This window comes from Myotis yumanensis, unplaced genomic scaffold, assembly GCF_028538775.1.
Source record: "Myotis yumanensis isolate MYYU_CA2020_CCGP unplaced genomic scaffold, mMyoYum1.0.hap1 SCAF_19, whole genome shotgun sequence".
Lineage (NCBI taxonomy): Eukaryota > Metazoa > Chordata > Mammalia > Chiroptera > Vespertilionidae > Myotis > Myotis yumanensis.
In genome coordinates this window covers 11085806-11109239 of record NW_027223770.1, presented here as the reverse complement: position 1 = coordinate 11109239, position 23434 = coordinate 11085806, and the positions used below count along the sequence as shown (strand labels likewise).

General features: G+C 53.5%; 1 protein-coding gene across 5 annotated transcripts in view; it reads left to right on the top strand.

The window, feature by feature from the left end:
- The window catches only part of KDM2B (lysine demethylase 2B), an 88680-nt gene that overhangs the window by 21263 nt on the left and 43983 nt on the right, over positions 1 to 23434 (top strand). For 4 of the 5 annotated variants that reach the window (XM_070399163.1, XM_070399166.1, XM_070399164.1 and 1 more), the window contains 5 exons: positions 4565 to 4658; positions 5665 to 5818; positions 11474 to 11589; positions 17092 to 17218; positions 19836 to 20311. In XM_070399163.1, coding sequence (XP_070255264.1) covers positions 4565 to 4658; positions 5665 to 5818; positions 11474 to 11589; positions 17092 to 17218; positions 19836 to 20311 — 967 coding nt within the window. Of the gene's footprint in view, positions 1 to 1908; positions 1948 to 4564; positions 4659 to 5664; positions 5819 to 11473; positions 11590 to 17091; positions 17219 to 19835; positions 20312 to 23434 lie in introns of those variants that run through there. The other variant, XM_070399168.1, reaches the window with a different exon arrangement.

Below are 23434 nucleotides of genomic sequence, written 5' to 3'. Positions count from 1 at the left end.
ACTTGGTAATTAATATTGGGGAGTTAATTAACACTTGATAATTAATACCGGTGGGTAGCCCCAGTGGATGGAGTTTGGTCAAAGAAACTTGGTTGGAGAAGCTTGATTTCTGCGCCTGTAGGGAGTATAGCCGATGGTCACCTGCCCCCTTGTAAGGGTTTGGGGGAACGGTGTGGGGACAGGATGCGGGGAGGGCTGTGGCCCTGATGAGCATGCCCCGCAGGCTGGGACTTCTGATTTGAGCTGGACCAGCTTCTTCAGCAGGAAGTCAGTGGTGGAGGTTTAGCTGTAACTGCAGAGTCAGCTTCGTGAGAGTCTTGGGCTTTGCCAGGCAGGCCTGGGGAGAAGGACTGAGAAACTCCAAACCAGGCTCTTTGGATAAGCACCGCCAACCACTGGGGCGGTGACCAGGGTGAGTCACTACCTCTGAGCCTCTGCTTTCTCATCTGCTAAGTGGGGACAGTCCTGGGAGTGACCTCATAGGGCTGTGTTCGAATTGTATTAAGTCAAAGTACCATAGTGCCAGGTATGTGTGAACAGTATTTATCTCAGTGAATCCCCACAATACTTTTATCATGTAGGGTTATAGAGCTACTACGGTAGGGGGAGGGGCAGCATTTTAGAATGCAGAGTTGAACTTCAGGTCACCTCCCTGCCCTTAGGAGGAGGAAATGGCTCAGAGAGGGGAAGTAAGTTGTCCCAGGTCACACAGCTTGTCTATCTTAGGGCCAGAGATGAATCCCTGGTTTCCGGACTGCCACCCCTTGGACCTGACACCCTTCCACCCCCAGCACTGATCATTTCTCTAGCTGTGCCCGCACGGGCACGTTTATAAGGAAAGTGGGTTTGCTGGGCTGGCACCTCCAACACCAGGACAGAGTCCACGCTCCCTGAAAACGGGGGTGCGGGGGTTCCCGCAGAACGGGGGTGGGCAGAGCTACCCGCGTGCTCCCACCCTGCCTGGGTGAGGGGGCGGCCGTGGGCGGCGGCGGCGTCCCCTGGCGCTGGCCCGCGCGCTTCTGTGTCACCACCGCGGCCTCCCTCCGCCTCCTTGGCGGCAGCGGCGCCGCGCTGGGTTCAGTGTCAGCGAGGATGAGCGCAGCCTGCGCTGGGCTTCCCGAGGAAGGAAGGAAGCGAGCGGGGGCGCCAGGGTCCTCGGTGGGTGCCTAGCAGCGCCGGGGAAAGGGCTGGGTTCTGCTCGCCGGGGCCGGGCGCGCGTCGAGCCGGCGCCGCCGAAGGGGACGCCCGGGAGCTGCGCCGCCGCCGCCGCGGAGGGTAACCGCGGGCGCGCCGGGCGGGGCCGGGCGGGGCCGGGCGGTCGTCCCTGCGCGGTTCCCCGCCTGCTAGGGGCTGCCCAGGCGGCCCGCTCCTTCGAGGTGCGCCGGGCGTGGCGGGGGTGGCGGCCCGCCCGCGGGCTGCGCGGTGGCGTCGCGGAGCAGCTCTTTGTGTCTCCCGGCGATGCGTGTAAGTGGAGTGTGTGCGCCGTCGCCGGTGCCAGCTGGCCAGGTCCGCGCCAGACCTTTGCCCGAGGGGATGTTTCCGGTGCCGCCGGGGCAGTTTTGCGAAGTTGGAGGGAAATGGGCGGGCTGAGGCCGCCCCGCCTCCCCGGACCCCAGACAGCACCCCAAAGTTGGTGCGGCAGGTGCAGCACCCCCTCCGCCAAGCTCCTCCCTAACCGGCCCTGGGAGGCGGGAACCCTTTGGCTTAGCTCTGGGGGCTCCTGATGGTCAGCCCCTAAGTCAGGGTGCCCTGTGACACACAAGCTACTGGGCCGGGGGGGGGGCGGGGGTGTCGAGGGGCGCGGCTTTCCAGGCGGTGGGGGGGCGGGGGGGCGGCCGAGGCGGAAGCCAGGCTGGCTGGCCAGCCGCAGGGAGCGCTTAGCCGCCGTGGCACCGAGCCGGGGTGCCCATGTGACTGCGGTGTGCTTTGGAAGAGGAAGCTGTAGAGGTCAGTGCAAAGACGTCACGCCAGAGCGGGCGAGAGCAGGAGTGAGGGGGGGAGACCCGGAATGAGCGCAGGGAGGGGGGAGGGAGGCGAGGTGGCGGCGGCACAGCCCGGACAAAGCCGCCCTGTCACAGCCATCCTCCCCTGGACGCCCTAATGCATGCAATTGAGGGGCGGGAGGGACGGCCCGGGCCTGGCGGCCAGGAAATGAGGGACGTGGGAGGAGGGGCCTCTCCAGGACCGGTGGGTCTGGAAGTGGTGTCCCCCAGCTCCAGGGGCCTCGGAGGATGTTGAAGGGTGACTAGGAGGGCAGGCCAGGCGCAAACTCAACTTGGAGAAGTTTCGCTGCACACAGCAGCTGCAGCTCGCAGGCGGGCCGTTTTCCCCACGTGCCGGGCAGGTGGGGGCTGCAGGCGGGAGGGAGGGTGGGGTGGTCAGTTTGGCCAGGTAGGCCTGGTGCCTGGAGCCCAAGAACCAAGCTACTGCCTTTTCCTCTCCCATGTGGGCACCTGGGTGGGTATCCAGCTGCAGACCGAAGGAAGTGTATCTTGCTCCACCCCAAACGTAGACACTTAGATTGTTTTCCTTAGACTGTTCTGCTGAGGCTTGGAGGGGGTGGAAACCGAGGTTAGTTTAAAAAAAGAAAAGAAAAAAACCGAGAGGAAGAGGTGGTTTTAGGAGCTTGAGGACTAATATTTTGAAGTGGTGCTGAGAGAAAAGAGGCCAGTGTGGTCCATGGGGTGGTGTGTGTGTGGCGGGGGTCAGGGCTTCAGACACCCCCTCCCCCAGTTTCTCGGGGAGAGAACGGATCGCCCAGGCCTTCAGAGTGGGGACCTGGCTGGGGCTGGGCGGGGTGTGGAGCTGGAGTCCCGAGCTGGGACTTTAACAAGCCCAGCGCCTGTCTTCCTGACAGGGCTGCCTCCCGTGCTGTCCACTACACCCCTCCGATGGGGTTGCTAGGCAGCGGGGCTCTGATGTGCGGGAAGGCCTTCTGATTTGTCAGCCTCCTGCAGACACATGCTTCGGGCTCCTTCCAGCCTATCCCGATGAGGGACGCGGCACGCTGCCTGCAGACTGCCAGCCCTGAGCCCCGTACACCTGAATGTGAGGTGCAAAAGGCAGCCAGAGGGAGGGGGCCCTTGGAGCCCTACAGCCTCCTCAGCCAGCTCAGCCCCACCCTTTATTATCTCCACTCAGCTCCATGCTGGCTCCTCCTCCCTGCCCATCCCCGCCCCATTCCTCCCCTCTTCCCCAAACCAAGGAAAAGCAAAGTGCTCCAGGGAAAAGAGGTCAGTGGGGTAAGCATGTGTGTGTGGGCCTCTGGAGGTGCCAAGATGCGTGAGCGTGAGCCCCGGGGGGGTGGGGGGGTCCTGCCCTGTCCATGCCGCCAGTGGCTCTTGTGGGAAGGGGTGGATGGGAGGGAGGCGACCCTGCCACCCCTCATCTGCCAGGTCTGGAGTTGGAAGCCTGCTCCGTTCTCCCTCCTCCTTAAGCACTGCCTCCCTGTAGGAGGGCAGCATATTCCGGGAGGAGGGAGGAGACTGGGGAGTTCCTGTAAGGAAGGGCTCAGAAGGGGGCTCCTGAAGGCACTCCCCCAGCCCAGGCTTCTAAAGCCCAGACACTCCCCCCCCCCAACCCCCCCTGTCTGTCCACCCCTAGGGTCTTCTCTTAATCCCTTTACCCTTTAAAGCAGCTTTATTGAGATATAATTCACATACCATTCATCCACTTAAAGTGTACAATTCAGTAGTTTTTAGTGATGTTTACGGAGTTGTGCAAGCACAATCAATTTGGGACCATTTTTATCACCCCCAAATGGAACCCTGTACCCTTGAGCAGTCACACCCACCCCTGGCCACTACTGATCTACTCTTGTCTCTGTAGATCTGCCTCCTCTGGACATTTCATCTAAGTGGAAACATACACAGTGTGGTCTTCTGTGGCTGGTCCCCCTGAACTTTTAGCTTCTTTGCTTATTTCGCAGTCCGTTGCAGTTGGTCTTGCCATTTAACTTTTCCCTGTGCAGTGCTCCAAGCCCATCCTTAAGGGCAGGGTCCCATTTCTCTAAGAGCCATGCCTCGCTCTGGGCTGCACTGGTTGGCTCTCAGTAAATGATTGTTGAATGAATGTGGAGATGAATGGGGACTGGTAATTGGCAAGCCACGCAGGTGGTTTACAACTGAATTCCAGGGCGCCTAGCTGCTGCAGAGGGGGCCGGCAGCCGGGGCGCCCTCTGGATAGAGGAGTTTCTAAGGAGCAGAGAGGAAGACTCTTACTTGGGTAGGAGCGTGGGTGAGGCAAGAGCAGAAACCTGCAAGGAAGGACTCCAGTGGCCCGTGGGTTGCCAGCTCTCTTGTGGGAACCTGAAAACAAAAGTGCCTCCCCTAGCCTTGGGGAGCAGGTGGCCAGTGCTTGAGATTGGTCACCTGATTACAGGAGCTTCCCCCAGGGGGAACTCCGATTCAATTTGGGTTTAAAAAAAAAAAGAAAAGAGAAGGAAATTCCCCAGTGTCAGCATTTATAAGAGGGCGGCAGGCCAAACATCTCCCAAGTTGGTTTCTCACCTCCTGTGATTCAGGCGCTGACTCGTTTTCTCTGCTCCCCTGCTTCTGCGCTGCAGGTACTGTCTGATGAGCGTGAAAGGTTGTTTCACTGATTTCCACATCGACTTTGGAGGCACTTCCGTTTGGTACCATGTTTTCCGGGGTGGGAAGGTGAGTCCAGTTGAACCTCTTCACCTCTGTGTACATCTCCGGCTGTCTGCATGGCAGGGCTGGCTCACCTTTCCCCTGTCTTCCGCCCCCTCCTCCAGCCAGTCCCTGCTCTGTGAGTACTTTCAGAGCCTCTTGGTCCCCCTCGGGCCACCACCTTACTCTTGTCTTCTTCTGGCAGGAAAGACCAAGGTTACCCCACCCCTTTTGTATCACATCCGGTCACCCGTTCACACTTGTTCACCAGTCTGGTGCTCTCCTTAGGCCAGATTGGAACTCCAGATTTTGGTTCCCAAGAACCTGCAGCATTCATTCCCCTCAGCTCCAGGGCTGAGATCTTTTAACGTTAAAACGCCAGTTGCCAGCATCACCTGCTCCCAAGAACATTTTACATCAGGGACAGACGTCACCCAGAGAATGGCCGTTCGGGACCTGCTGTGTTTGCTTCTGTGAGCATCCACGTGGGGACGTAGGCGCCCCTCAGGGATGTAGGCACTCCCTGAGAATCCGGGTGTGCCGCCCTGCTTGTCTGGGTCTCTTGTCAGGAGAAATTCTGGCTAGGATGTCATCCCACTTGGTTCCAGATGTTTTTCCTCCCTCTCCCGAGTGAGCATCAACTGGGTTTATTTATTGGGCCGTTTTATCACACACCTTCGGAAGTTGCTCTTCTTCTTCTTCCCCCACCTTCCTGACAAGCCTGTGGCTCAGGAGAAAGAATGTTCCACGGAATCCATTAAGTCTTTCCACCCTGGTGTTGCATTTGGAACAGGGATTCCCTAAAGGCATGTAAAGGACATCCCTGAAGAGTGGCACAGCCCTCCCTTCACCCCAGAAGACCCTTTGGGCCTGGGCCTGGAGGGACCCCTGGGGATGGTCCCCCCCCCCCCCCCCCCCCCCCGCCTCCCCTCTCCCAGGCAGGTGGGGCTGTCCCCTTGTGCTGTGGCGGAGCCTGGAGGAAACCAGGGCCTTGGCCTGGATCTTCAGCTGACTACCTCCTTTTCCTCCCAAGATCTTTTGGCTGATTCCTCCAACCCTGCACAACTTGGCGCTGTACGAGGAGTGGGTGCTGTCAGGCAAACAGAGCGACATCTTCCTGGGAGACCGTGTGGAGCGCTGCCAAAGAATTGAGCTGAAACAGGGCTACACGTTTTTCATCCCTTCCGGTAGGTTCCAACAAGGCTGGCGCTGAGCTCGCGTGTCCCCGTGTCCCTGCGGCTTCAGCCAGGGTTTTTAGGCCAAGCGACCGGGTTTCTCTGGGTCTCCTGGCCATTGGCAGTCCCTGAGAGGAGAGGCTTCGGGCTGCAGGGATAAACAGCCCCATTTTTCTCTCACATCTTCCCTGTATCTCTTTGCCTGTGGGCCAGAATTCTCTCCCGGGGGAATGCCCAGGGCCCTCCCTCAAGACTTCCTGCAGGGAGGTTTCTGGGTGATAGCGTGGCCTGTGGAGCGGGGGAGGGGTCAGGTGTGACCCTGAGGACTCTGAGGCAGGCCCTGGGAAGGGCAGACCTGGGTCATTGGGGAAGGACCCAAAGTGGCAGCCTCCTTCCGGAAGAACAAGATGAGATGTAATCAGTGGCGGCTCTCACCCTTAGACTCCCCCCTCCAAAACCAAAATTATCTCCACAGCTACAGCAGAGGGTAGTAATTAAGAGCATCAGCCCCGGAACCAGACTGTATGGCCTTAGTTCAAATTCCGGCTCCGCTGTTTACAGGCCATGACTTCACAGAAGTGACTTAACCTCTGTGTGGCTCAGTGTTCTTATCTGTATAATGGGAATAAGATTTTCCAAGGTGGTTGTGAGGACTGAGTGAGTGAAGGCCTACTTGCCTAACGCATTTTGGAAATGGACTGAGGGCTTTTGGCCAGTTCTAGGCTGAGTCACTGGTGGATGTGGCAGATGACCTAGGAGTCTGGGAGTAAGCTCTTAGGCTGAGTTAATAGAAGAATTTTACCCAGGATGGAGGGGGGTGACAATCCCACCGCGTATAGTGAGGGCGTCAGGCCACATGTGGGAGGTTGGGTCCCTCTTGATTATACTTTGGAGGGTAAGTTGACCTGGAGAGAGAGCAGTCTGGGTACCACACCAGATGAGATGAATCTGCAGCAGGAGTTGGGTTGTTTTACCCAGGGAAGTGAAGGTATATGATAATGCAGTCAGCCAGTTGAAGGATTGTTTCCTGGATGGAGAGGTAAAGCCAAGTGGCATTGGGAGGACTGGTTCTGCTAGGTAGTGAGTTCCCTGTTACTGAAGGGACAGTTGGGATTTGTCATGTTCTCAGACACGGGGCAAATGTGGTTCCCAGGGGTTGACTTCATGGACCAACAGGGGGAAGAAAAAAAGTTGAAATCTAATTATAAGGTTACTAACTTGTAGTTTTGCTAAAGGTGGACATTAGTTAAAAAAACAACAACAAGAACTCGGAATCTACTTCTACTGGTATTTCATGAAATGAAGACTATTCTGACACTAAAAATGTTGAAAGTACATAATTTCAGAATCAAGGACAGCTCTTTAAATTGGATAGTGTTGAGTTTATGAAAATTTACACCTTCTCCATCCATGGACTTGGCCTTCCCCTCTGGCTGCACCTGCCCAGGTGAACTACAGTTAATAGTAATAATAACTGGTATTGCTGAGCAACAAATATTTTATATTTTTAATGTCTCTGCAAGCAGGTAAGAAAAAACATCTCACCCATAGCCCCCCCCCCCCTTTTTTTTAAAAAATAAAGAATGTTCCTGAGGCCCAGAAAAGTGAACAAACTAGCCCAAGGTCACACAGTTAATAAGTGACAGACAGGCCAGGTGTGTGTCGTTTCAGAGCCCACCTGGTTCCCTCTTAGCCTGGAAGTCAGCAGGTTTGGGATGTAGTCCCCCTTCTCAGCTATATGACTTTGGGAGAATTATTTGCTCATTTAACGCACTTTCTTTTTTTAAAATTTTTTATTTATTTTAAATATATTTTATTGATTTTTTTACAGAGAGGAAGGGAGAGGGATAGAGAGTTAGAAACATCGATGAGAGAGAAACATTGATCAGCTGCCTGCTGCACACTCCCCACTGGGGATGTGCCCGCAAACCAAGGTACATGCCCTTGACCGGAATCGAACCTGGGACCCTTGAGTCCACAGTCTGATGCTCTATCCACTGAGCAAAACCGGTTAGGGCTAACGCACTTTCTTAAGGGTCCACTTGGCAGTCCAGAAGGTGCTGGGGAGGATGTGAGATTCTCTCTGTCCTGAGCGAATGCCTAGCAGGTCACAGCCAGGGTGGTGGAGCCTAGTATGAGGATCTCAGAAGGATGCTGGGGTCAGTGACTCGGGCTGGCCTGAAAGTATTTCCTATTTTTGCTCTATAGTAAGAACTACCCAAAAATTCATGGTAGCTCCAGATGTTTCTGAGCCTCAGGTAAGTCTGAGAAACTGTAACAGCAGCTGCTTATTAGCGTCAGTTGGCTTGGACCTCTGATGATCCATCTGTAAAATGGGTACAGGGCAGTGCCAGGGAGGCAGTGAAGCAGGCTGGAAGTGAGGCAGAGGGCGGTGGGGCGGTGGAAACTGGGCAATTGCTGCTCAGCTACAACTAGGTAGGGTCAGGCGGGAGTGGGGCCGGATGGGCCCATCTTCTCATTTTTCTTGGGAAGGAAGCAATTGAGATTGTCCTGTAAATTTTCCCCATTTTTGTAACGTGTGTGTGGGCGGTCCAACTGAACACTCCCCTGAGTCCCGATGCAACCCATGGCCTGCCAGCTACCAGGTCCCACAGAACTGAGGCCCTTCATGCTTCATCCTGGCAAACACAGACCTGGCTCAGCATGGAGGCAGGTCGATGCAGGGGAAAGAAGCAGGTGTGGGCGTCTGTGAGGTGCCCCTGAGTTCTCTGACCTTGGGTTTTACCCCTGCAGCAGCCACAAAGACAGGCAAATGTGTGTCGGGCGGGAGCCTTTGGATTCTGAATTCTGAACATCTACCTTGTAGGCGAGACTCCATGTGTCCCTGCTGTCCTCCTTGGCTCCCTCAGGCCCCAGAGAACACCTGTGTCAGTAGGTTTTTGTGGGTCGCCTGCTTTCCTTCCACGAACTGGATCTGTCCCTTGTCGCGTGGCCTGAATAGCCTCTGTTATTGCCTTCATATTGTCGGTGACTCTGGCCTGGGAGCAGGAGGCGGATGACTGGGCCGGCCCAGCCCAGTCATCCGCCAGGGACACCTGCTCTCTCCTGCTTCCTTGGGGTGCGGCCAGAGAGACGCCATAGAGAGGGTGGGTACGGATGGGGCTCAGGAACAATGTTATTCGCCCTCACTGATTCTTCTGGAGGTAATCGTTTCAGTAATGAAGCCAACGTGTGGAGGCACTCGGCAGAGACTCTAATCCAGGGGAGGCCGCCTAACCCACCTTTGAGGCCCTGGCTTGGGGAGGGACAAAGAGCAGGTAGAAGCCTTTACCTTCTCGAGTGGGAGAATGACGGGGAGTACAGGTTCCCCGCTTCCCTACTTGCAACAGCACCTCTCTTCTTTGCCCTCTTTGCTCACACGTGAGAGTAACAGATGTCAGTCAGGTGTGTCTACGATGCCACCTGCCAGGAGAGCAGGGAGAGGCGGGGGCTGCTCAGAGCCATTCACATGGGCACCGTGCTCTCCAGAGCCCTGCAGGGCAGACAAGGCCCCCGTGGACATCGGCCGCAGTTGCTCACATGGAGTGAGTTCTTGCTCACCAAGTTGCCCATACGGAGGTGGTGGCCGAGAGAGGGGCAGTCCGGTGCTCCGGGTCACAGGATAAGTCGGCACTGGGGACAGCCTCTAACTCAAGCCCCCGGACCTGGCCTTCCTGTAGGGCAGTAGGTGGGCACACCAGGCGCATAGGAACGGGGACCAGAAATCTTTGTGCCTGTTCAGGCTTCACCCCACCACATGCATCCACAGAAACCCTGTGCTCCTAGGTCCAGTGGTAGGAAATACTGCTTAAATAATGCCGACGATGGTAACAGCAGCAAAGGTAATAGTGTGGCTCCACTTGGTAGAAACATACAAATGTTGATGAGAAAATCAGGTGGCACACGGCTGAGGCGGAGAGGCTGAGCAGATGGGGACACTGAGACTTTAAAGGCATCCGCACACAGGGGGTAGGTACAGGGGGAGGGGACAGAGACCCAGGTGGCTCGACAAGGGCACACCAGCAGGCGGAGCTGCTCCCTCTGCCTCCCCAGAGCCAGAGATGCAGGGAGCTAGCAGCACAAGCAGGTGACATAAAAGCCTTCATTCCTGTGTTCTTGGCAGGCAGTCTTTCCCTGCTCTCCCCCCATGACTGCCAGCGCTGTCCTGCTGCCATCAGTGGCCTGTACCACTCTCCTCCCAGGGCACCTCTGCCTGGGCAGCGGGGACTGGCATGTGTTTGCTCAGGGGGAGCGAAGAGGCTGGAACAGCTTCCGCAGCACCTGGCTGGGGATCCTGGCTTCCCCCTTGCCTGTGCCCGGTCCCCTCTGCTCCTCCTGTGTCTTTCACTGTGACCCTCTGACTCTGCCTGTCCTCGCTGCCTGAGTGTCTTGTTTCTCTGCGTTCCTCTCCCTCTGCATTTGCAGGCCTGTCTCCCGGGACCCGCAGGCCTGCTCTAAGCCTTTGATGCAGTGACAGAGCAGCGGAGCGGTTAAAAAACGGAGGCGCTGTCACTTACCGGCTGTGTCTTCATTCAGCAAGTGACTTAGCTTCTCTCAGCCTCGGTGTCAGCATCCTAAATGGGAGTGGATCATATCCCACAGACCTGAGCTGTCCCTTACGGTAGCCAGGAGCCACACGCAGGTGCGGCGAGCACTTGAAATCTGGCCAGTCCAAGAGTCGCTGACGGAATTTGGGGGCCTGCTTTGTCTCTGGGCTTTATGGACCGAGTGGAGGCTGACTCCCTGGGTTCCAGTCCTGCTAAGTGACTTTTCTTTTCTCTGCCTCAGTCTCCTCATCTGTAAATTGGTGATAAATATAATATATACTCTTTTGGGATTTTGCAAGAATTAAATGAGTTAAGCCTTTAGACCAGCGATGACACGCGAACTCATTTTTTTGGTTGATTTTTCTTTGTTAAATGGCATTTAAATATATAAAATAAATATCAAAAATATAAATCTTTGTTTTACTATGGTTGCAAATATAAAAAAATTTCTATATGTGACACGGCACCAGAGTTAAGTTAGGGTTTTTCAAAATGCTGACACACCGAGCTCAAAAGGTTTGCCATCACTGCCTTAGACTGTGCCTGGCCCAGGGAAGCACTCAGCATTTTCATGTTTACTGTGCCAGGCTTTGGGCTAGGAGCTCGGGGAGAGACGTGTCAGCAGCTCACGGGCCTTCGAGGGTTTTGATGGCAGAAGGTGGAATCAGGCAGGGAGAAGTGTCTGGGTCCTGCAGCCCTGACAAGATGTCACTTCTTAGTTGTGGCCCCACCTGAGACTGGCGATCCCTGGGATGTCCAGGAAGAGGCTCAAGGACATCTGAGCAGCCTGAGTGAGGGGTTTCCAGCTCCCTGGCCAGCATGGGAGGGCCTACGTCTCTGTTGGCTGCAGCCAGGTCCAAATCAGCACAAGGAAGCCTTTGTCACCAAGGTTCTCAACAGGTGGGGGCTGATCTATAGCTGCCTACCACCCTACCTGGGCGAGCCAGCATCACTGTCTGCAGCGGTCCAGCTGGCTGCAGGTCTGAGTCCGGCTTTCTGCATCAGGCAGGCCTGAGCATCCTTCATCTTTACCCTGGGTGCTCACCTGGGCCTCCTGCGCCCTTCTACACACTGGCATAGGTGGGGCTGGTGACTGACCTTCTCTTCCCCCCACCCCCAGGCTGGATCCATGCAGTCTACACCCCTGTAGACTCTCTGGTATTCGGTGGAAACATCCTGCACAGCTTTAACGTGCCCATGCAGCTGCGGATTTATGAGATCGAGGACAGAACACGGGTAAGGTGGCTTCCTTCTCTCTGGGTGGGCGCGCCCAGGCCCTGAGCTCTGCTGAGATCGATGAGGGTGTTGTGTGGACAAGTCATTCTGAAGCCTCCGCAGTGCCTCTTCCCTCCTGCTCCCTGCCTCAATCGGGGCCTTGGTCCTGGTTCTTCGGGGTGGTGGGTGCCCACAGGAGCCTCTCCCGGAGCCCTGGGAGTTTTCTGTTCACCTCCAAGCTGGTGGCAGCCAAAACCCCCTTGCCTAAGAGGAAGTGTCTCTTGAGAAAGCACCGTGACATGTCAGGCAGCCTGCCGCCTCCTCCTCACGTGGAGAAGGGATTGGAGGGAGTAGGGGGAATTTCGTGGTGGTTGTTGTTGTGGTTTGCAGGAGGGCTTGACCTTGGAAAGAAGGTCAGTCCCCTGGGAACCCCAAATGTGATGCGGAGCCTGAGGAAGCCAGTGTCTGTGATTCCCCCAGAGGCTGCCTCTGAGATCTGTCTCAGTGTCCACTGGGGGGTCCCTGGTTCTCCTGGATAGTGATGGTGATGGTTTCTCAGATATGGATTCACCCCACCCCCACCCCCACCCCCACCCCCTACCCCTCACCCCCCGGGACCTGGCGTGTGCTCTCTACTCCACTCCATGAGTGTCCCCAGAAAAGCACTGGCTTCTTGGAACTTGCCACCCTCTTTCCTATGCTGGAACTTGACCAAGTGTCCCCAAGCATTTGAGACAGGTCCGAGGGTGGGAAACTGGGGCAAAAAGGGCTCATTCTTCTTCTTTTTTTTAATTATAGCTATTCAGCTATTTCTGTTCTTTATCGAGAGAATTCACATTTAAATTTCACCATTTAAAATGCACAATTCAGTGGCATTTCGCACATTCATAAGGTTATGCAGCCATCACTTCTATCTGTCTAGTTCCAGGACATTCATCACCCCCAAAAGAAGCCCAGTCCCCATTAGCAGTTACTCCCTGTTCCCCCTCCCCCAGCCTCTGGCAATCGCTAATCTGCTTTCTGTCTCTGTGGATTCGCCTGTTCTGGACATTTCGTATAAATGGAATCATAATGAGGTGGCCTTTTGCATCTGGCTTCTCTCACTCAGCGTGATGACTTTAAGCTTCACCTCTGTTGTGTCAGTGCTTTATTCCTTTTCATGGTTGAGTAATACTCCACGGGATGGACGGACCATACATACCATATCTTCCCAGCCCTGCCACAGAGATGACTTTTTTTTGCCCCAAAGATGGATTGCTATGCTTGGAACCTAAAGAAAAATGTTATAGAGGCAGGAGCTCTGGGCCCAGGATTCACTTCTTTTTCAGTCTTGCTTTCTGGCCTCGATCTGCATGGAATCACATAGATGGGTGGAAGTTTTAGCCACTATATGTGCATCTGACCTTTTTAGCAGCCCTGACATTGAGGGACCCCATGCAGCGGTTTCTCAGGGGCTACTTTAGACACCGTAGTGGCCAGGTGCACAAAAAAGAGAGGACACATCTTCAGACAGTAGGTTTGCTGCCGGGGAGGCCCAGATCTGCACAGATTGGGACTCATCTTGTGGACGTTCGTGCCTTTCTTCTCTGCTGCCCGCCCAACATCCCTTTCCTGGTCTGGGGGTGGCCAGCCCAGCGCTGGGCTGGAGGTTGTCATTCTGTGGTAAGGGCTCCATTTGGGTGCGAGTGGTCATCTCGGAATCTGGACCACGTGCTATCTGGGGCTCTGGCCGACTGTTCTTTGACTGGTCCCGAGGAATGGGCCAGCTTGTTTGTGAGCAGACTAGGAAGTGTGGGATAGAAAGGGGAAAATCTAGAACGAGAAGTCAGGCTCATGAGTTTCCAGGCTCAGATTTCTAAAAGCTTCAGCCAGTGGATTTGGGCTTCCTCATCCCGTGAGGAGCCCGGGTCCCCACCCCACTCAGCAGGAGGTTAGGGGTGGGGGGAAGGTATTGGAGCTGAACACTGAGTGCCCGTGGAATATCACACCCACATCCAGATGAGCGTGGCAGGGTCCCCTCCCCCAAGGCCCACTGTCCCTGTCATGTGAGCAGATACTCATCTGGCTTCCCCCGAGCAGGTTGATGGGCAGCGGGGCTGGTGGGCAAGCTGTTCAACCTGCTTTGATTTCTGGTCCTCGGTGAGGGCTTGTCGACGAGGTCCAATTGTTCATGTCTTAGGAGCTGAGGGAGACAAAGGATGCTGGGGAGAGAGCACTGGATGCCAGAAAAAGTGCCACGGCTCCTTGTCAGCTCGCTACAGCTTAATTCTTTCCGTCACTGCGAGCTGGTGAAGGAGGATGTGGCCATTTAAAAATAGTTTTCCAGGAGTCCTAAAACATGGCTTTGCTTGGAAACCAAATACAGGGGGCGGAACAGAGGACATGGTCCGTCTCTGAGCCTCATGGTGTGAGTTTGTCTTAGAAAAAGAATTTGGCTTCTGTGGCCCAAGGTGGGGGACCCCCCCCATCCAGACCAGGGGAACCTCATGATTCTCCTAGGTCTGGGAAGCCATGTCTTGCTCTCACAGTTTAAGTTTTTCTGCGCCGGGTGATAGGTGACTTTACCTGCTGCCCCGAAGACAAGCGCAAACAGGTGTTCTGGGACTGGTGGGTTTCCATTTCCTGCCCCTCTGTCCCCTTTGGAGATTAACTCTTTCCCCTCTCATTCTAAAAATATGCAGAGGGATGAAAGGACGAAAGCAAAGAATGGGCAAGTTGCATGCTTGTTATTTGAAGATAACATCTCAACAACCATCACTATGTATTTTTAACTCCAAGTAGGGATGGTCCCAACGATCATTAAACTGCCATCTCTCCTTTATTTACCTTTTTTTTTTTTTCCTTTTCCCTAATGGTTCTAGTGAAAGCAGCCTTCTCAGGAAAGGTAATGCCCGCATGCCCCATTTCCTCTCAGTCAGTGAATCTATTTGGAAATTGCAAATAATTTACCCTTCCTCTCACCTTGCTCCTACCATTGGATTTTTCCCCCCATTGCCTTTTTTTTTTTTCCAGGAGAAAAACAAAATTTTTAAGATACTTCTACCCACCCTCATATTTTAGCTTTTCAAATCCTGAGGCCTGGGAGTTCTCGATGCCCCGAAACACCTGTGGTTCTGACCTCCTGCTGTAAGAGGAAGGGCTCAGGCCAGGTGCCACTCCAATGGGCCTTTGGGACCTCAGACTGGCCCCTGGAGGCCCGCTGACACCTGGATGACCCCGCAGGTAGGGAGCACGCGATGTTCCCTGAACCACCAACCGCCTTGCCTTTTGGTGAACAACTCAATTTGATGAGGCTCCGATTTTTGTCAACAATTAATGTTGAGCAATCGTGTGTTTAATGTTCCCAGGCATGTGGCTGAAACCTTTTGAAGGCGAAGGGTGGAAGGCGACAACCCGTTTGTAAGTCAATTCTTTGCCAATTTTGTTTCCTGCGGTGCTCTCTTGGAAAAAAAAAAAAAGAAAAAGAAAAAGAAAAAAGAAAATGAAAAGAATTTTAATTCCTTCATCAGCATTTGTTTTCACCCAGCTGGTTTCTCTTGGGCTCAGCAACAGTGAGGGGAGACTTACCGTCCTCTGCTGAAATAGAGCCAAAAAAATCCCTCCCCTCTAATCTACAAAGATTCTCGGGTGCCATGGTGCCCATCAATGCAGAATGGCTTGGATGATCTCCCCAAATTTGAAAAGTCAGAAGCAGCTTGGGAGGTTTATCAATGGAGTCTAAAATCAGGAGATGTGAGTGAGGGTCTGAGAAGAGGAGGGCCTGTGTGTCCTCTGCTCTAGGTATGGGCGATTTGTTTCCAAATCGGTTGGCCTTTGTTCTGGAGTAGGGGTGGGGCTGAGACGCCCAAACCCTTCTTCCCAGGAGGTCAGGGTCTGCCTGGCGTAGAAGGGCCTCTCTCCTTTTTAAACTCCAGAGGGAACTGACCTGGTGACTGAAAGAAGACCATTAGTGGCATACTATTCCAGCAAGAAAACTGGCCCCTGGGGAAAGTCGCTGGAGCCAAGGAAACCGCTAGATGATGTTCCCAACACCATGAATTTCCCCCCCCCCCCCAATCCCCCCACCCAGGAGCTCAAAAGCATGCGGCAGCCAGAATCTCATTCCAAAGCATACCATCCACCAGAGGCAGGGAGGTCAAATGGACCCAATACACAGATGGGAGAGGCGAGGCCCCAAATATGGGAAAAGGGCCTTGCGTCTGGAAACTGAATCAGCAGGGCCTGGATGGGGAACTGAGAGCTGGGACTCTCAGGAAGGGTGAGGTTGGGACCCTTTCCAGTGGGCACGGTGAGAGGGGCAGGAAAATAGTATTGAAGGGCATGTGGTGGACCTGGGCCTGCTTGTCTTTGTTTTTGTCTCACATGTAGGATGTTGCCTGTTGATTGTCAGCAGAGAAAATTGGGAGAGTGTATTAACATCCAGCTCCCTGAGTAGAAGAGGTGGAGAGGGGTTCTCGGCCCCTGCAGAGGTCCCTTGAGGCAGACACACCCTTGGTGAGAGGGCAGGCAAGCAGGAGTGAGTGTAGACGTGCAGTGTCTATATACAGCCTTGTGGGGGAAGAACAGCCAGAGATGGGAGAGGGACCACCCTCCCAGTCCGTCAGTCCTCCCTTGCCCGCTCAGGATGCAGTTTCTGGAAGGTTCATCTGTGCCAGGGCCGTCAGTGGTATTGCTTGCTTCCCATCTTTCGCTGCCATCTCACCCATATAGACCCTGCGTGCATTCCCCTGGGTTCCAGGCCTTTTCATAGTTCTGATACACAAAGCTGTCGGCACCTATCCTTCGTCCCCTATAAGAAACAGCCAAGAAGGGATCTCTTGTCTGAACTCCTGCTCCAGACCTGGGGTGTGTCCCTTGGTGTTAGAGTTACGCCAGGAACTTGTGTCCAAGGGAGCCGTCTGGGAATGCAGGCTGGGCAGTGCCAGGTGGTGGTGGAGAAGGAGCTGGAGGTGGACCCCTCTTAGGCCCCGCCCCCAGGGGTGGAGAGGCCACACCCCTCCATTCTCATTGGTCCGCCTGGTGTGGCCTTTCCCTCAGAGTGCAGGAGATGCTTGATAGCCTGTCTGCACATGGACTTGGGTAAGGTTCTGGGATTGATTTCTGTTTTTCAGGGGAGGGTGGGTTAGCAGAGTCTGTGCAAGAATTTTTAAGAACGACAGGAGCCCGTTTCTGTTGTAGCTGGAATCAGGCAGTGGCTCGCATTTGTGGGTCAGGGGACAATTCTGTTTCTCGAAGCACAAAGCCAACCCCATCCGGTGGCGCGCAGCTCAAGGAACCTTGAAAGGCGCTCGCCTAGGCCTTTTCCTCCCCTCTCATTCGTGCATGCTCCTGGTATTCTTCCTCCATCCAGCGCCTCCCCCTTGCCCTGCAGCCCCTCCCCATTTTTCCCTCACACCATTTGTGCTCTTGCTAAGATGATGAAAATAATTCCCACCCCTGGGAGCCCTCACCCCCTCAATTCTCTCCCTCCTTTTCCCTTTGCCCTCCAGAAACTGACCTCCGTCCCTGGGTCTTTGTTTTCAGGTGCAGCCCAAATTCCGTTACCCCTTCTACTATGAGATGTGCTGGTATGTCTTGGAGAGATACGTGTACTGTGTGACCCAGAGGTCCTACCTCACTCAGGAATACCAGAGAGAATCAATGCTGATTGGTGAGTGGATGGCGGGGTCACCCACCTTGACCGCTCAGCTGGGGCAGAAAGCATTTTTTTCAGTGGGGCCCTTGAGAGTCTTTGGGTTCCGGGAAATCTCTTGAGCCAGAGTGTCAGGCAGATTCCTAGAGACACCTTAGCTGGGAAGCCATCCTTGTCAGATTCCCACTTGGAATGCAGAGTCCAAGGAAACGAAATCATGACCCCAACCGAGTCACATTGATGGCCTCCAGGTCGCGCTGGTGACTATGCAGATGTGGGAGGGGCCAGTCCTGGGCGTGATTGCGGAAGCAAGATCCCCACGGAACAAAGCATCCCGGTTGTTTTTATTCCTCAGTAGCTACCAATGACCTTCCCCCTCCCTGTGCCCTGGGGGTTGGGTTTTTGTCCATATAAGAGCAGGCCCACGAGATGCAGCCAGTCCCTCAAATCCCAGGCCAGCTTTGACCCAGCAGAGGGGTGACCAGGACTGGAAACACAAGCCTGGCAGGGCAGTGGGTGGTTCTCGCAGCAGCTGTAGTGCCCTGCCCTGCTGCCCTTACTTAAAGGGACGCCCCCAGAATGCTCAGTCCTTGCGTCCTGACTCACAGACGCCTGCCCCAAAGCTGCGTCCAGCTCTGACAGCCCCACTTCTTCCCTCTGCCTCTGAGCTGTCACCGCTGCAGTTTTACTGGATGCGGATCCGCTGTGCCTCAATTATTACATCTTTCTCAACACAAGATAGAAAAATGCAATAGGGCCGCATGATTACTGCTGTTATCTCCAGGATTTTGAGATTCTTTTTTCTCTATCGTTAAACCTCCTTCCTTCCCTTGACTCCCATCCTTAGTGCCTTTAGGGGTTGGTTTCAGGTGAGCATAGGGTCGGGAACATGTTTCTGCCTGGGTTTCATTGGGAAATGCTCATTTGCCTCCTGAAAATTCAGTTTTGTCGGGGGTGGTGGTGGTCTGTTTTGAGTTACGTTCCTGTCAGATGATACGATATTCGGGTGTGAAAAATGCCGAAACCCTGCAACCCACTCTTCTGAAGTCGCCAGCCCGGTAGGAGATGGAAATGATTTTGAAATAGCGTGAGAGCTGCTGTGATTGTAGTCGTGCCACGCTCCTGCGGGGACCGGAGGCTTGATTTTGTGGCAGCCCCAGGCCAGGAAATAAGTCCCTTCTCTCATTGGGTATTTAGGGTTGGAGAAGAACATTCCAGATTCCGAGAGGCAATCTTTTATATATATATATTTTATTGATTTTAGAAGGAGGAGAGAGAGAGAAACATCAATGATGAGAGAGAATCATGGATCGGCTGTCTCCTGCACGCCCTCTACTGGGGATCCAGCCCACAACCTGGGCATGTGCCCTTAACCGGGAATCAAACCCTGACCTCCTGGTTCATAGGTCGACGCTCTACCACTGAGCCATGCCGGCTGGACCTGAGAGGCAATCTTGAGTCAGAGTTTGGGTCATCGGTGCCCAATGAAAATTCTTAAATTTTCTTGCCACTGTTTCCCCCAGCTCTCTAGTCCTTCTACCAAGGAGAAGGGGGGATGTTAGGGAGACACACCTCATTGATCAAATGCTAGCTGTGTGCCAGGAACCGTGCTCTGCTCTGTGAGGCCTTATTTAATCCTCACAACAGACCTTCGGAGGAAGTTGTCGTTGAGATATATATATATATTTCAGAGAGAGGAAGGGAGAGGGAGAGAGAGAATCATCAATGAGCCCAGCCGGTATTGGCTCAGTGGTTGAGCATCAACCTATGAACCAGGAGGTCACGGTTCGATTTCTGCTCAGGGCATATGCCTGCGTTGCGTGCTCGATCCCCAGTGTGGGGCGTGCAGGAGGCAGTCAATCAATGATTCTCTCTCATCGTTGATGCTTCTATCTTTCTCTCCCTCTCCCTTCCTTTCTGAAATCAATAAAGATAAATTTTTAAAAGAAGAAAAAAAGAAACATCAATGATGAGAGAAAATTATCAAAATGCACGTCCCTTACTAGAGATCGGACCCACCACCCCACCAGGGCTTATGCTCTGACTGGGAATCAAACTGACCGCCTGGTTTATAGGTCAATATTCAACCACTGAGCTACACTGGCTGGGCTGCCTTATATTTTTAAAGAGCACAATGGGGATATAATTCACATTCCACACAACTCACCTGTTTAATGTGTTCACTTCAATGGTTTGTAGTTGTGCAGCCATCACCACAGTGAATTTCTAGAACATTCATCACCCCAGAGAGAAACCAGCAGTCGCTAATCTGCTTTCTGTCTCTGGGTTTTTCCGCTGTCTGGACATCCCAGTGAGTGGAATCAGATATCATCTATGCTCTTTTGTGTTATTTTTATATGTTGAAAATATAAAATGCCAGGTGTGTTCAGAGAGGTGAAGCATCTTGTGTGGGTACACATGGCTGGAGGAAGCTGAGCTGGGATTTGAACCTGTGTCTGACCGACCCCAACCTTTCTAGAAGTGAGGGAGGCATAGACCGTTAGAACTATTCAAGAAGCTCGATCTCCAGTGTAAAGGGGCGCGGGGGGAATGGAGGTCACATGACTTTCAGCAGGGAGTTTAGGGTGCTCATCTCAGTCTTCTTTTGTGATCCCTTCACTCCCACCCCCTGTAGATACCCCAAGAAAGCCCAGTATAGACGGCTTCTCATCTGATTCCTGGCTGGACATGGAGGAGGAGTCTTGTGAGCAGCAGCCCCAGGAGGAGGAGAAGGAGGAGGAGGAGGAAGAAGAGGGTGCAGATAAGGTGCCCAAGCCACCTGCCGATGGCCCTGCCTCACCCACCAGCATCCCCTCTGAGGACCAGGAGCCCCCCGGGAAGAAGCCCAAAGCACCTGCCCTGCGGTTCCTCAAAAGGACTTTGTCCAATGAGTCAGAGGAAAGCGTCAAGTCCACGACGATGCCCATAGACGACCCTAAGACGCCCACTGGCTCTCCCACCACCGAGGTCCCTGCCAAATGGACCCACCTCACCGAGTTTGAACTGAAGGGCCTGAAAGCTCTGGTGGAGAAACTTGAATCCCTCCCAGAAAACAAGAAGTGTGTCCCCGAGGGCATCGAGGACCCCCAGGCGCTCCTGGAGGGTGTGAAGGTGGGCAGGGAGCCGCGTCTGGGGCTGTACAGCTGAGGGCTTGGGAGGGTCTGTTCAAAGCATCGTTTCTCCAGGGGCAGCTCAGCACAGGGTGGCTTGGAGCAGACCTTCCTTGGGACACATCCATGCACAGAGAGGGGCCTCTGGTCCAAGTCAGCTCATCCAGGGTGTCCGAGTGGAGACTCTGGTGGAAGACGGTTTTGTGGTTGACAATGAGTTCTTCCTCGCACCTGTTGGAATTTGAGGATTTGCCAACAGTAGTCGCTATGGGAGCGTCACAGGTGCTGCCGTTGGTTTTGGGGACGGACTCCGCCCTCCTGGTCTGAGAGACTGGTGTTCTGGGTTGGCTTCCTCTGGAACATGTATCCATTTCACGTGAGCCGGTTGTACATCCTGGTGAGCCTCAAGGTGGCCAGCTAAAGTGGGCCACCTGGCCTCCCGGGGTCCAGAGTTCTCCACGTAGTGGAGCCTAATTATTGGTCCAACTTTCATTGAGCACCAGCTGTGCTATCCATTGGGGAACAGAAAGCAGAGGGTCGTAGTCACTGCCCTCAGGAAGTTCACTGTTTAGCAGCGAAGCAGGCAGGTGAAGAAATCAGGAGACAGAGAATGAAGTGCCATTGAGCATGCCGTGTGTACCCTGAGCATGGGAGCTGGCCAGGGCTCTGGGATAGTTATGCAGAGGGCATTTGGGCTGGGCTTTGAGGTGGCATAGGAGTCCTCCAGATGGGGAGGGCTGCAAGAGGCAGAGGGCTAGTGAACAGGTGTTTAAGAAAAAGGAAATACACTGGGCAGCCTTGTCCTGTTATCATAATCCTAACATTTGTGGAAAGCTTACTACTTGCCAGGTACCAGGGCGAGGCAAGTGGTAGTTACCCTTATTATCTGCCCTTTCAGGATGAGGAAATAGTTTCAGAAACGTTAAGGGACGTGCGTGAAATGACAGAGCAGGGATGAGGACGCAAGAATGCCTCCAGAACTCCTGTGTGGATATGCTCCAGGAACTCCCTCCTGTCAGCATGGCTAAGGCTTTTTGGAGTGAAGCTTCAGAGGCATCTGAGCTTCCTTCTCCAATGTCTGGTTCCCAAGAAAATCCAGCTGCCTGCTGGGGTTTGAAACAGAATTTAAGTCTCTTTTTTTGAGGTGTGCAAACTCTACCCAGGGTTTGTTAATTAGTTCAATTATTCGTTTAGGAAACATTGTGTGTGAGGCCTTGGGATATAGAAATACTAGAGGCCTGATGCACGAAATTCGTGCACGGGCTCGGCCCTCGCAGCCGAGGCTTTGTCCATAAGGTCGCCGGAAGGTCCTCCGGTCTAATTAGCATATTACGCTTTTATTATTATAGATTAAGGCTGTCCTCCCCTTGGTGCTCTGTGACCAGGGGTCTAGCAGAAGTGAGACCCGGGGCCCACATCAGGTAGTCTGACAGATACCACCAGCAGAGGGAGCCAGTATATGAAATCACTAATCCAGGTACATTTCACTTTGATAGAGCAGGTACATCTTCTACAGGGGTTGTGAAATTAAAGTTTTATAATTTTTGGCTTTAAAAATCTTAAACTCTATGGTGAGTATTTCTGTAAAGCAAATCTTTACTCGCTAATGGTTTTTTTCATTGACTCTTGACTTTTTTAGAGGTTGCTGGCCTCTCTTGAGATTTTTAGGAAAAATCTACTTATACACACAAAATTGTGCATGCAATGTCAGGGAGTCGTGGACACCTGAGCCTGTTCCCGGACCCCAGGTTAAGAATCCCTAATCTTGTGACAGGAGTTTTGTATATTGGGTTCCCCAGAGGAAGCCTGAGAATTCTGTCTTGTGGCTACGTTATTCTTCTGAGGTCCTGTAAAGTGAGAATAAGGTATTTTCATCAGTAATTCAATCATTAATAGTATTAGGCTCCGAAAACATTGTAATTGTTAAAAACACATTCATTTCAAGAGGAAGTGCTGTGGAGAGCCTTTTTCCTTTAAAAGTATCTTGTGTGTCTGACCTGTTTATGTGCAGTGTTCCTGATTCCTGGTTGGTTAGGTTTCTTTCTGGGAGCGGGACTCGACCCCTCCTCTCTCTCACCTACATCCACCTGATAGACCTCTGAAGGCCTGGGTTCAGCCTCAGTGGTGTTTGGCCTGCATGGTAGTAAACATTTTTTTTGTAATTAGTTGCCAACATTTCACATACAATGTCCTGGCTACCCTGGCCCATGTTCCTGAGTGGCGGCAAGCAGTGGGGAGTGAGGGGCAGCTGACTTCACACACCGCAGTCCCCACCACTCCCTACCGCCTCCCCGAGTGTGTATTTTCCACTAGGCCGACACATCTCATTTTCTTTTTTTTTTTTTTTTTTTAAATATATTTTTATTGATTCTTAGAGAGGAAGGGAGAGGGATAGAGATAGAAACATCAATGATGAGAGAGAATCATTGATCGGCTGCCTCCTGCACGCCCCCCACTGGGGATCGAGCCCACAACCCAGGCATGTGCCCTTGGCCAGAATCGAACCCGGGACCCCCCAGTCCACAGGCCGATGCTCCATCCACTGAGCCAAACCGGCGACACATCTCATTTTCATATAATCTACCCACTTAGCTCATTTGTTGAACTGGACAGTCTTTAGAGATATTTACGGTCCTGAGCCTCATCTGAGGAGGCCCTTATTAGGCTAAGGAGTTTGTAAACTAGGTGGACAGGCCTCCTAGAGCCCCAGGAGCATTGGAGCTTCTGCACGCATCTCTAAATGCTGTGTGGCCAGGAGCCTGAATGGGTGAAGTGGACCCGTGCTGTCCTCCGGAATAGGGGACTTCCTGTCTGTCTGGCCAGGCCACCAGTCCCTCACGGTCTCTGGCGACCCAGGAAAGATTTTTGAATCCAAAACTAACCTTCCAAGTGAGAGTGTTGTCACAGTGGCTGAGCAACTTCTTCCTGGCTGCACACTCAGGGCTCCCCCAGTCCTCTCTTCCCAGATGTTGGGGGCTCTTTTGCACTGAGAAATAAAACACAGCTCAGGAATGTGGTCCAAGGCAGAATCCTTAGCTGGTGCCCCCTGCTGCCACTACCAGTGAGAAACAGGACTCTGTTTCTGACCCCTGGTGTTCGTCCTTGGTGCTTGCCCAGGTGTGAC